General features: G+C 44.6%; 1 protein-coding gene across 4 annotated transcripts in view; it reads right to left on the reverse strand.

Annotated features, from left to right (window-relative positions):
• EGFR (epidermal growth factor receptor) overlaps positions 1-14139 on the reverse strand; it is a 198678-nt gene that overhangs the window by 65683 nt on the left and 118856 nt on the right. For all 4 annotated transcript variants that reach the window (XR_004258480.1, XM_032244179.1, XM_032244180.1 and 1 more), the window contains exons 2-4: positions 5836-5987; positions 4776-4959; positions 1021-1155 (exon numbers count right to left, since the gene is read on the reverse strand). Coding sequence is in view for 3 of the 4 variants with exons in the window: in XM_032244179.1 (XP_032100070.1) it covers positions 1021-1155; positions 4776-4959; positions 5836-5987 (471 nt within the window). In the remaining variant the exon portion in view is untranslated. The remainder of the gene's footprint in view (positions 1-1020; positions 1156-4775; positions 4960-5835; positions 5988-14139) is intronic.

Consider the following 14139-nt stretch of genomic DNA (forward strand, 5'->3'; position numbering starts at 1 on the left):
CCTGCCAAGGCCAGAGGCTGGGAAGAAAGAGAGAGCAGGAAGTTACTGTCTAATGGGTAGAGTTTCAGCTCTGCAAGATAAAAGCGTTGTGTGTGTGGACGGTGGTAATGGCCATACACCAATATGTGTGTATAATGTCATGACATTATAACTTTCAATGGTTAAGATGGAAAAATCTTATGGGCATTTCATCATAATCTATACATAAAATAAAAACAAAATAAATATATAAAAACCCAAAGCCCTCTAGTTGATGATTCTGAAGATTCATGTCAGCTCCTTTTTTTTTTTGAGGATAGAAAACAAATAGGTACTGCAGAGTTGTGGGGAAACAGAGAGGTGGGAAATGGTAATCACAGAAAGCCCGGGCGATCAGGAAGGGGCATGGCCCAGGGGAGCTGGGTGGGTGTGAGCTTGCATCTCAGAGTCCCCCATCAGTGCTGGCCTTGGCCGGAGTGCCACCCTGACCTGCGCCTGGTTCCCTGCCAGGCTTCCCTACAGGCAGCCTCGCTGGTGAACGGGACAGGGACCAGGCCACCAACATTCAAGGAAACATGGACAGATTTCCTCCCCATGACTGGTGCCCAGCTCTGGGTGTGGCTCCATGTGGCAGTGTTCACGCCCTCAGCTGGGGGTGGATTCCGCCCCAGTGCTTCAGGAGGGCCGGGATGCCCCAGCATGCAGGAGTCTGGCCAGTCTCAGCAGGGCAGGCTGGGAGAGGCCCCGGTGCTGGCCGCCCCGTGAACAGCAGCTCTTCTTAGGCCACGAGGGCTCTGATGTCCCTGCAGGGGACCTGCCTCGGGTGGCCTGCCCTGCCAGCCAGCCAGGCTGCCACCCACCACGAAAAGCCGGTGTCTACATCTGTGGTAAATACACGCTCTTCCAGTGATCAAGATATTTTGCTTACTACTTTTTGTTTCTGATTAATGTGACTTAGTAAACATGGCTTCTCTCCCCGCCCCAGCGCTCAGAGCTCCCCCCATAGGAGCTGGAGGCAGAGCTCGTGTGTGCGACACTTACAGCCAGCCACGTGGCTCTGGAAGTCCATCGACATGTTGCTGAGAAAATCGCTGCTGATGATGTCCCGCCATTGGATGCTGTCCACGTTGCACAGGGCAGGGTTGTTGCTGAACCGCACGGCGCCATGCAGGATTTCTGCGCGAGAATGGAACTGCGGTGAGCGTCCTTTCCAGCTCCTTTAAATTCCCATGAAGGATGTATGCGCTCTTCACATTTACCTGCTGCTAGCATTAGTCCTGTGAACTTCCCCGAGGGCGGTCAGATAAAATAATTAATGATAGCGCCATGAAGGGGTTAGGGGTTTCTCTGAATTGGGCTTTGAGCAATGATTAGTAATTTAGAAATATGGGGAGGAAGGAAGAGAATGGTTTAAGTCAGCAGTCACAGCATAAATGATGCATGTGTGGTAAGCTGGGGGTCCCCAGCAGCTGATCAGCTGGACTGGAATGGCCACATGATGTGGGGGGTAGGCAGGGCAGGGAGGCAGGTCCAGAGGGAGCGCTGCAGCCCCGGGTGCTGGGTGAGGGGTCAGCCTCCACCTCCCATGCCCAGGTGAAGCTTTCCATTAGAGAAAAGGGTACGAGGGCCGGGCGCGGTGGCTCAAGCCTGTAATCCCAGCACTTTGGGAGGCCGAGGCAGGTGGATCACGAGGTCAAGAGATCGAGACCATCCTGGTCAACACGGTGAAACCCCGTCTCTACTAAAAATACAAAAAATTAGCTGGGCATGGTGGCGTGTGCCTGTAATCCCAGCTACTCAGGAGGCTGAGGCAGGAGAATTGCCTGAACCCAGGAGGCGGAGGTTGCAGTGAGCCGAGATCGTGCCATTGCACTCCAGCCTGGGTAACAAGAGCGAAACTCCGTCCCAAAAAAAAAAAAAAAAAAAAGAGAAAAGGGTACGAGAGTGACACGAAGCAAGAAGATTCTGAATGTATGATGGAGACAGTGGATTCCAGGAGTGCACAGGGTGGTCAAACTGTACGGCTGTTTCCAAGGAAGAGCTAAGAGGATACGGGGAAGTCAGGGATGGACACATTCAAGCCTGTACAAAGGGCGAGTGTTCCATCAATGACATTAAACGTGAACATTGACAGAATGATTACATGTACAAAACCCTGTGGTGCCGTGTGTGCTTCAAGGACGAATTAGACCTGCATGCTTCTATCTGGAGCTGACAGGCTTGGGGACAGGCATGTCGCACACTCTAACCGTCTCATGCCCAGGGAGACCCTGTCACACAGGGAGGCCGGGTACCTCGCTAGCTGATTTATAAGCACTACCTTCATTCATTCTCACGATGGTACAATGACCATCTGTGACTTTACTAGAGAGAAAATCGACCTTCAATACATAAAGCAGTGCCCAGCGCCCCAGGTGGGGAATAGGCATGTTGTGTGCACAGAGTACCAACACGGGAAGGTCACCCCCGCAGATCCCAGAGGCTGCTGGGAAAATGAGCTTCCCGCAAGGGGACAGGCACACATCTCTCAGGGGAGTGTGGAGGTGAGGGCCGAAGGCTTCCTGCAGACAGGACACCCAGGGCAGGGAAACAGCGGAACAAGCGGACGGCTTCTTCAGTGGCTGTGCAGAAGCAAGGAACTGACGGAGGACGCCTGTGGTCATAAGGACTGAATCATGGTGCTTTCTTTATGAGGCTGGAGATAACAACAGAGCCATCTGTGGAAATGCTCACAAGGAAGCCAGGCACAGGTGGATGGAGCTCAGGAAAAGTCAGGAGCACCAACCTGGGAGCACCAACAGGGCCATGCAGGCTGCTGGGGCAGCTCGGACAACCCACCCAGGAGCTGAGTGAGAGCAGGCGGCGGACAGAACACAGAGGGAGAGTCCGAGCCAGGCCTTCAGCACACGTGTAGAGTGTGTGACATGTCTGTCCCCAGGCTGTCAGCTCTCAGACAGAAGCCTGCAGGTCTGATTCATGCTGCAGAGCCCCCCGCACTTGCCCAGGGTTTTGTACATGTAAGTCATTCTGTCAGCGTTGATGTTTAATGTCATCGATGGAACGCTCACCCTTTGTACAGGCTTGAATGTGTTCATCCCTGGCCACTGCCAGAGGAGGGCCAGCACAGGTGAGGGAGGCTGCAGGGGCCGCTTCCTGGTGGCTTAGCGGAGGAGGCGGGCACCCAGGAGTAGTGGAGGCTCACCCCGAGGCAGGTACTGTGTTAGCTATTAACAGGGCCATATTAACTCATCTGCATCTATACAAACCCAGTCTTGGTTTAAAAACCAATCATACCAAGGAAGTGGAAAGAGCTGTTGAGGCCTGTTCCTGTAGTCTCCGGATTTTCTGCCCCACCTAGGAAGGATGTCCCCTTTTTTTAGCAGCTATGCCATCCACATTTTTGAAGATGAGGAAACAGACACACAGACGGATTGGAGAAGGCGCTCCAGAGCTGTCTGGCTGCTGAGGGACCAGACCAGGCTGAAACCCAGAGGGTCTGGCTCCGAGGTCCAGGCACCTACATGGGCTGCCTCCCTCCCACACAGCACGTGGGGCACAGGGAAGGAGCTGGTGTCCCCGGCCATTTCACAGGAGGTGCGCACAGTACCAGCGAGGGTCAGCACAGACACAAGCTTGTGTGTGGCTGCTCTAAGCAGCAGGGTGTAGGGGGGATCCACACAGTTGTATAGGTGGTGAACTGAGGAGCCATTTGGGGAGGGGCTGGCCTGGGTCCCAGCGTGGCACCCCTGTTGGGCTCCTGTCACTCCCGACATGGCTCCCTCTGCTTGGCACCCCTTTCATCACACCACTTTCCTGCCAGTACTGCCTCCCTGTCAGAACTGCATGGCACAGGAGGGGCGTTGCAAGCCCTGGGGCAGAGACAGTGGCCATAGCTGGCCTTTCTCTCCATTCACTTGCGGGGGGCCTCGGGGGAGGGACTTGACTGCCATTTATTTATCTGTAAAATGGCAGAGCACAGCCAGTCCCCAGCTTACCATGGTTTAACACAGATTTTCGACTTTGCCATGGTGTGAAGGCAATTCACATTCAATCAGCCCTGAAATCCGACCTAAAGATGCCTTTACCCTCGGAGGGGTCCAGCCAGATAGCATCCCATTGTAAGTCAGTGGGCATCTGCACAATGCCTACTTTGAAGAAAGGTTGTGGGCATTGAATGAAGTTACCAGGTCACATTCTTGGCCCCAATCCTACGGCACAGTGAGGCACAGTTACTGCTGCCTCCAGTTTTTAAAAATCAACTTCATCTTTTCCTCTTACAGGAGCCTCGCACGTCCGGCTCACAAAAGTTCAAAGTTCTAGGACACCTCATTCCCTATCCTTAACTTACACACGGCTTTCTGTGTAACAGCACTACTCCCAAAACTGTCCTCAATGCGGGTTGATTGTTACCGCATGTCTTTTATCCTTGAGGTTCAGGTAATAAGACTGGCAGTTTATTCACTGCCTATACACACAGACTCCTGATTCCTGCCCAGCTTCTCTGGTTACACTCCCCTTTACTCAGAATCTTTATGATTTCTTACTAAATCTCCATGTTTTTTTATGTCCATGGAAACACCGGTATCCCGCTTAAATCTTGCCATTCCAGTATCTGCCATGTTCTCGGTAACTTCCCCCCGCAGTATCTTATACACAGCAGTATCTTATACTCAGTGCACGTGTATGGGATAAAAATAAGCCTTCTCCGAGGCATAACTGAGTGACAAGCTCGCTGGTGCCATCGGAACTGCTCTCTGCGTTTACAGCCTCCCAGCCTCGGCATCCCAGCGTCTCACCTTGTAAGTTTCTCATGGGCAGCTCCTTCAGTCCGGTTTTATTTGCATCATAGTTGGATAAGACTGCTAAGGCATAGGAATTTTCGTAGAACATATTTCCTCTGATGATCTGCAGGTTTTCCAAAGGAATCCGCTCCACTGTGTTGAGGGCAATGAGGACATAACCAGCCACCTCCTGGATGGTCTAAGAGGAGAAAACATAAGTGAGTGATTTCTCTTTTGGGGAATTCAAGAACTCAAGGTCTAAAATAAATCCAGGGAGTCCTAGGACACCCAGCTGAACCCTGATGCACACAAGTGCTCAACACATGTAAAACAGGTAGATGACTGCAGCCGTGGACACGGGAGGTGGCACGTCCACGATCTGCAATGATCCCTGCACGTCAGCCTTTGACGCCTGTGATAATGAGCAATGAGGATTGTTCTGGAATGCTGTGTTCTCATGCCGCATGGGGTTCAACACTCTCCAGTGAAAGTGGAAATTAAAAAGAAGTACTTTGTATCTCTCCTGCATTATTTCTTATTTAAAAAGGAAAGGAAAAAGAAAAACAGAAGAAGGCTAAGTAAATCCCATCCAAAGTTCAATGACCACCAAACTCTGACGCCTTCAGAGCTGGCTCCTATGGGCTCGTTAGCATCTACTGTGAAATAAGAATTCTGTGACTAGCTGCGTGAAATTCTTGGTAGCTTGAAATCAGCTACGGTAGCAGTATTTACACTAAGGAAATAGGCAAATGGTGCAAAGCAGGGCTTTTACAAAAAGTTTTTAAGAGCTGGTATAGCAGCACACCATGACCAAGGCAGTAGTCAGGGATGAACGTCAATGGCTGTGATGACAGTAGAACGTCAGCCTAGCCTGTTTCCTTTCAGATTCTTTTTTTAGCTATTACTTGACACTGGCTGGTAAAGTGGCTTTCTCATAAAACTCTCATTTGCAGCTCTGTAAGACTTGTCATTGCCATAGCAAAAATAAACACACTTCAAGTGAATTTCTGCCCAGGCCTTTCTCCACTGAGATTTTCTCCAATTTTATTTGTGTAGGAAAATCAAAGTCACCAACCTTTAAGAAGGAAAGATCATAATTCCTCTGCACGTAGGTAATTTCCAGATTCCCAAGGACCACCTCACAGTTATTGAACATCCTCTGGAGGCTGAGAAAATGATCTTCAAAAGTGCCCAGCTGAGTGAGCTTGTTACTCGTGCCTTGGCAAACTGAAAGAAAAAGAAAGATATCACATGAAATACTGAGAAATGTAGCAAAACTAAAATAAAACAGTCCCTTGAGGTCCAGGTAATAAGGCTAGCAGTTTATTCACTCCCTACACACGGAGACTTCTCCATTCCGGCCGAGCTCATCTGGTCACGAAGCTTACTAACTTTGTGAGCTTTAGTGACTGATAATACAAATTCCTACTAAAGGCCACATCAAAGCAAATGTGATAAAAGATGTTTACGTTTATATAAGGTGCAATTCATAATAAGAGATATCTTGTCCTTATAATGCATGGAATTGCATACAAATGCCAAAAAGAAACGAAGGGGTGGCTGGTAGATGAACATTCTATGAAAGTCTGTAAGACAGGATTCACCCGTAAGAGTTCAAGGAGGCAAATAAGTTTCACAAGGCATTTCGCTAATGTAACTGCAGGGTTGAGTTAATAACTATATAATGAACTTTTTACTGTGCAAAAATATGTCACATTGTCATGCGTGCAAAGAATGCTTACAAACATAACATAGTCTGGGAAGTAGTATACACAACACTGTACACCTAAAATCAATGACAATAGTGTAAATTAAAAACCTAACTGGCTGGAGATTAAAAATATTATTCAAATGAATGCATCAAAGAATAAATCAAAGGTCTAACTGTAGAATATTCGGAAAATAACAAACATCAAAATACAATATTTAAAAGCAGCCTCACCTAGCGAGAAACCACACATCCCTCTGTGGGTCCACACTCCGTGTTGATCTGCCCAGCATAGGCGGAGGCGCAGTGACTTCCCTCACCACCAGCCCCACACACAACCTTATATGCCTGAGTCCTTAATGTTTCAAGGCATCAAACTTAATCCAAGAAAAAAGTTTACATTAAGGGACAAAGTTAGACCATCGAAATAGATGTGGCCATCCATTTTTAAAAGCAAAGGAGAGGATTATAATAAAGTTGTATTTACAGACCTAGCTCTTTGAAAGGCATGTTTAGGCAAGCGTAGCAAAACAGAGTCTTGGGGCTTTTGAGGCAGAGAGCGTGAAAAGGAACTATAATTTGAACCCAAATTATCCTGAGAGTGAAGAAATACGGCCTCTGGCTTTGGACATTGGATTCTTCCTCGTTTGCAAATGGGCTCCTGCAGTCACAGTAACCAGGTGGCAGAGCACAAGCCATGGCCAAAATCAATATGCTGGCACTTTCTCCAATGCTTTTTACATGTGCATTTCCATTTTATAGGCTTCTTTGTTCCCTCCCCATGGGAATGATTCTAAAGAGCATCATCTGACTGCCTGCCCTTGCAATGAGCCATGGAAGTAAGCACATGTTCAGACAGTGCATAACCAACCCAAAGCACTTACATAAACATTAAATATGAAGCAATCCTCACATCCTCTTTAACTCTGCGGGGATTTCCCTGTCCCTTCTGTGTTCTCATTCAATTTCAGCGGTAATGAGAACTTACACCTGGGAACCATGACAGTTCACAAGATGGAGTCCCTCTCTCCTATCTCCGGGGGCAGAATTATTCCATCATTTTTCCAACCATAACTCTGGATTGACCCAGCGTCTCCGGTCTGCTGACCCCAGGAGTATGGGGGACATGAAGTTGCTCTGAATGCAGCCACAAGTTGGAACAGTTGTATGGTTGTCTGCTACACACGCAGATAGCGCTACACTCAGTCCCCGGTTCTAAAGTCCTTAAAGATGTCAGCACTGATGGAGGTACAGGGTTGCGACAATAACACGTGGCCTTCCGGTTGGCACACCTCGGAATAAAAGCTGCTTTCCCAGCTGACAGACTATGTCCTCTAACTCCCATTCCATCTCATCAGCTGTGGTCCAGGTAGCCGCAAGTTTGGTTGGGCCCCTTATGCCAAACAGGTGAACAGGGTCAACGAGAGCCTGGGGCTGAAGCACACCGCAGAAGAGCTGCTTCAGGATGTGGAAGGATGAAAATAGGCAGCTGCTTTCATTTTAAGTAATCAAGGACGTCAGCTAGCAAGTTTCTCTCAGCTGAACCAAATAATTTTTATTATTAAATCAAAGAGTAACTTTCGTCCATAAAATAAAGGAAAATATGCCATTTAAGATCAATCTATTAGAGAAAACAATATTTTTAAAATACTGTACTTGTGCTTTTATTCATTTATTCAAAAAGGGCTAAATTAGCCCCGCGTGACCCCCTGAAAGCCCCTTCAGGGTTTATTTAGCACTTTTTGAATAAATGAATGAAAGCACAAGCCTAGAAGCACGTGGTTATCAATTAAGATAATGACCCTTCGTTGTTTACAATTAGCACGAGTAGCTTTTATATTCAGAAAAAGATCCTGTATTCTGGAGACGGTAACAACATTACATATTCTTGATGTAAATCTTAATTCACAAAACATTTTGGGAAGCAACTGGACAATTTGTGTAAAGAAATACATATGCTTAAATTCTACATCATGGATGATTCCACTTTGGAGAACTTCCTTTGAGGAAACAGACCTTATGTAGAATGTTGTTCATTAATTTTGTTAATAACGGCAAAAAATTGCAAAGAAACTTACATGCCCAATTACCCAACATGTCTATTCTTGAGAATGAGAAGGCAGTTGACATACCGTTTGATTCAACGTAAGGCAAGTTAATCTTGAACACTATCCTGGGTTAATTACTAAAGTATTGAAAGAGAACAGGTAAGGTGGTTTCTTCTGTGGCTTTTGCCCATCACATACCCAAAAGGAGACAGCAGCCTTTAGGTGAAATCTACAATGAAGGTCAGAAGGACTTGGACTAGGTTTCCTGGTTAAAACAAGGTATGACCTTGGTTCCATCCTTCTACCGAATATCTCATATTAGAAATATGAAGCAAGGAGAAAACTTAATGTTGAGACCACGTATATGAATAAATTATTTAAAAATTACAGTCACAAATTAGGTAGATTTAAGAAAAAAATTGCAAAGAGCAAGAGGTTTTTAATGAATCCAAGATAAGGTTTTTGTTTAGCTACTTCCTCATCGTGTAACTTTGAAGTACGTCTCCAAGCTCTCTGTGCCATGCTTTCCTCAAATGTAAAAACAGAGATAATAACATCGACCTCTGTTGTGGTTTGAATGTTTTTTCCAAGGTGCATTTATTGGAAACGTAATCACCAATGTAACGGTGTTGAGAGGTGGAACCTTTGAGAGGTATTATAATTAGGTCATGAGATCTGTGTCCTCAGGAATGGATTAATGCCATTATTGTAAGGGTGGATTAGCTATCATGGGAGTGGGGCCTTGATAAAAGGGTTAGTCAAACCCCCTTTTTCTCTTCCCCAGCACCTCACACACATGCTCTCTTGACCTTCCACCATAGACTACACAGCATGAAGGCCCTCACCAGCTGCCAAGCAGATGCCAATGCCGTACCCTTGGACTTCCCAGTCACCAGAACCATGAGCCAAATACATTTATTTTCTTTATAAATTACCCAGTCTGGGGCCAGGCGAGGTGGCTCACGCCTGTAATCCCAGCACTTTGGGAGGCTGAGGTGGGCAGATCACTTGAGGTCAGGAGTTCAAGACCAGTCTGGCCAACATGGTGAAACCTATCTCCACTAAAAATACAAAAAAAAAAAAAAAAAAAAAATTAGCTGGGCATGGTGGCACATGCCTGTAATCCCAGCTACTCAGGAGGCTGAGGCAGGAGAATTACTTGAACCCGGGAGATGAAGGTTGCAGTGAGCCAAGGTCGCACCACTGCACACAAGCCTGGGCAAGAGACAGACTCTGTCTCAAAAAAACAAACAAACAAAAAAAATTACCCAGTCTGTGATATTGTTATAGCAACATAAAATTAACTAAGACAACCTCCCAGAAATGCTTTGAAGACTGAATAAATATTAAAATTAACTACTGAAAATGCGACAGGAACATAACGTGCATCCGGACCCGTGTAAGGGGATGTCAGTCACTACATATTGTCTAAACTGAGAAGTTTGCATCTGCATATGGACTTACTCAAATGCTGGCCATTAAACGCAGTTACTCTACAGAATATTTATCAAATCAGAAAAGAAAGAAGAAAAAAAGGAATACATTGTACTTTAAGAATTACATAAAACATGTATTTAAGACTAGGTATTTTTGCAGTTTATTCAAAGAAAGAGTTAATATTAATTTAGTGCTATACATTTGAAAATCAGATAATTAAAAGTGTTTGCATCAAGTTCCATACAAAATGCTAGTGGTTTGCTCTACTTCTTGCAAATCTGAAGAAAAATTCTACTGCATCAGGAGCGGCAGGCCCTATGACTTAGGTCTTCAAAGCACTAACTTTTTGTCCTAAAATTTTATTATTAAGATTTATAAATGTATAGAAAATCTGAAAGGCAAACATCTTTATGTTAGCATTTTCCTACATTCACCTTATCACAAATCTATCCATCTGTCTGTCAGATGTGGTCCTCTGGTCTGCTTTTGGATGCATTTTAAAGTAAAGTTGAGATATCACTCTACTTCACATTGGCATATCACTAAACAAAGTTCAATATTAATTTGCAGTCATCGTTGTTTTTAAGGCAATATTCATAAACTGTGAAAGGCTTAACCTTAAGTGTAGTGTGTGATGAGTTTTAACAGGTGCACAACCCTGTGTGATCTGAACTCCGGTCATGATCTAAACCGTAACTTCATCCCTCATGCCCCTCCCAGTCCGTCTCTGCCCACATACAGCAGAGGCAACCGCTGTCCCGATCCATTTTCACTACAGAATAGCTTTGCCTGCTTTAGAACATACATGGACTCACACAGCACTGCCATCCTGAGCCGGGGTTATGCCACAGCACAGTAGTTTTGGGGTTCATTTCTGTGGTGCTGCACTTGGCTGTCAGGGGCAGGTTCGGGAAAGTGGATGTAAGAAGTTATCTGTGCATTCTTGTTGGACATCTGGGGCGGGCCTGTGGTCTTGTTATTCTTTTTCTTAAGAAAATCCCCACTTTAACTGAAAATAAAAGCAACTGCCTCCTTTAAGTCTTTCAATGCTCCTGGGTTTGTGGGGCAGGCTCTGTGGCCTTCCTCTGCCATTGTGGGGTGTACACCTCTCTGCCCACAAGCCTGGGCAAATCTATATTACTGATTAAGACACAGCACTAGAACAAGTTTCTCCAGATTTGCCCAAATCCACTTAGACACTTAGAATTGCCTAAGTAAAGCGATAATTGTTTTAATTTGTTTCCTCAGCTGTGCATTAATGGTTGCTGAGGCAGAAGCTGGGCTCTAGTCAGTCTCTCCCTTTAACCTGCAAGTTGTCTCTGCTTCCATCCCCAGCCCAGATGCTCACTTCTTTGCTTCCTTTGCATCTCCAAGGTACACTCAAAGACCTACTCACTAAAAAAGGTGCTGGAGAGGATGTGGAGAAATAGGAACACTTTTACACTGTTGGTAGGAGTGTAAGTTAGTTCAATCATTGTGGAAGACAGTGTGGCGATTCCTCAATGACCAAGAAATAGAAATTCCATTTGACCCAGCAATCCCATTACTGGATATATATCCAAAGGATTATAAATCGTTCTACTATAAGGACACGTGCACATGTATGTTCATAGCAGCACTGTTTACAATAGCAAAGAATTGGAACCAACCCAAATGCCCACCAATGATAGACTGGACAGGGAAAATGTGGCAATATACTCCGTGGAATACTATGCAGCCATAGAAAAACGATGAGTTTGTGTCCTTTGCAGGGACATGAATGAACCTGGAAACCATCATTCTCAGCAAACTGACATAAGAACAGAGAATCAAACACCGCATGTTCTCACTCATAGGGGAGTATTGAACAATGAGAACACGTGGACACAGGGAGGGGAGCATCACACACTGAGGTCAGTGGGGGGGACTAGGGGAGGGACAGTGGTGGGTGGGGAGTTGGGGAGGGATAACATGGGGAGAAATGCCAGATATAGGTAATGGGGATGGAGGCAGCAAACCACATTGCCATGTATGTACCTATGCAACAATGCTGCATGTTCTTCACATGTACCCCAGAACCTAAAAAGAAACAACAACAAATATATATATCTATACATATATATATATTAAAAGCCTGTTCGGCAACTACATTGGCTTAAGTACCCACCATTAAATTCTGTCACATTGTCCTGCATTCTCTGCTCCCTAGCAGTGATCACTACTTATTATTAAGCAGAACTAACTTAACAATAATCAGGAAATTATTATTTGCCTATGAATTTGTTATCCATCTTGCCATACCAGAAATACAGATGGTCCTCAACTCACCGTGGGGTTATGTCCTGAATAATTTTGTAGACATGATAGTATTCAAAAATACAAAACATAACATCCCCAAAATGCTGGAGACCCAGCCCACCATGGCATGTCGGCTGTTTCGTCTCTTGACTGCATGGCTGATTGGGAACTGTGGCTCCCCGCCACTCCCCAGCATCGCCAGAAAGTATCATGCCAGACATCAACTAACCCGAGAAATGATTACAATTCAACATTAGAAGTATGGTTTCCATTGAATGTGCATTGCTTTTACACCACTGTAAAGTCAAAAAATCATAATTCAAACTGTAGTAAGCCGGGGAGTGTCTGTACAGATGTGCATGTGCGTACACGTATTGTATATATAGATAGCTTATTGGACCTATTGGTATGAAATGGACACACACGTTGCATTTATATTTTTGTTGTGAAAGCAATGGATGGCCATGTGACCAAATTCTTAGATGACTTATCCTGGGTTTCTCTGCCTTTGTCATTTCCATGTGCTGAGAGGCAGAGGAGGAGGCAGGTATATCGGAAGAGTGACAGCCCTCGCCACTTTCTGGTTGGTCATAAAATATTTCTAACTTAGTCACATATTTAATTAGGCTTTAAAGGCCAGAGGAAGATTTTTCCCACTTTCTTGCTGAAATATTTAAGAAAATCTCAAGATGGATGGATAGTTCATTTATAGAATGAACTTAAAACTATGTAAGGAAAAGATACCGAGTTTGCCAGAGGTTCCACTGAATCAAGATTGGTGATTTCTTCTGCCTTACTAAAATCTCAAAATGAGCATGTACACACACCTCAATGTGCTAAAATGTACAGAAGCCTGACAGGAGGAAGATACACCATGTGGTTAACAATGACCGTTTCTAAATAGTAAATTTCTGGGTGTTTTTCTTATTTACTTTTCATAGTTTTTATGTTTTTTAAATTTTCCATCGTGACCATGTATTACTTTATGCTAAAAACTTACCAAAGAGAAAATTTACAAAAATCTATAAAAAATTTACAAAATACAATGTTAAAAAAGGCTAAACGATATCTTAAAAATATATTCCTTAAAAATAGAGATATAATCATGTACATCTATGAAGACACTCAATTCACCCCATAGAAACAATTGTATAAATTGTGACTCTAGTACCAGACTAGTCTACGAAATGTATTTAACCTATACAATATTTTGTAATAATGGAAACTAGAAAACCTATATCTGTGAGTCATAATACACTAATTAGATAAACAAAAGTAAATACACTGTTTTATTTAAATTTTCCTTGTGGGTTTAATGAAAAATTTTGTGGAATTATAATTTATTATAATTTTTTTTTTTTTTTTTGAGACGGAGTTTCTCTCTTGTTATCCAGGCTGGAGTGCAATGGCACGATCTCGGCTCACCGCAACCTCCGCCTCCCGGGTTCAGGCAATTCTCCTGCCTCAGCCTCCTGAGTAGCTGGATTATAGGCGCGCCCCACCACGTCCAGCTAATGTTTTGTATTTTTAGTAGAGACGGGGTTTCACCGTGTTGACCAGGATGGTCTCGATCTCTTGACCTCGTGATCCACCTGCCTTGGCCTCCCAAAGTGCTGGGATTACAGGCTTGAGCCACCGCGCCCGGCAATTTATTATAATTTTGAAGACAATTTTTATTCATTTAACACACTGTATGTTTTTTCCTCAGAGTTTCCTTCTGTTATCCTAGTTTATTTCACAACTAATAAATAGTTGTTAGCTGATATGCGTCTGCACATACCTGTCAAACTGAATTTGAATCTGTATTGGAACTTGAAAATGCACACGTGATACTCAAAAAGTCCTTTCAAATTTCTGATAATCTGCCACGTACAGTATAATATACCTTCTGGACTAAACGTGTCAAGCT

The sequence above is a fragment of the Sapajus apella genome, unplaced genomic scaffold (genome assembly GCF_009761245.1).
Source record: "Sapajus apella isolate SASKATOON/1434 unplaced genomic scaffold, GSC_monkey_1.0 scaffold54, whole genome shotgun sequence".
Lineage (NCBI taxonomy): Eukaryota > Metazoa > Chordata > Mammalia > Primates > Cebidae > Sapajus > Sapajus apella.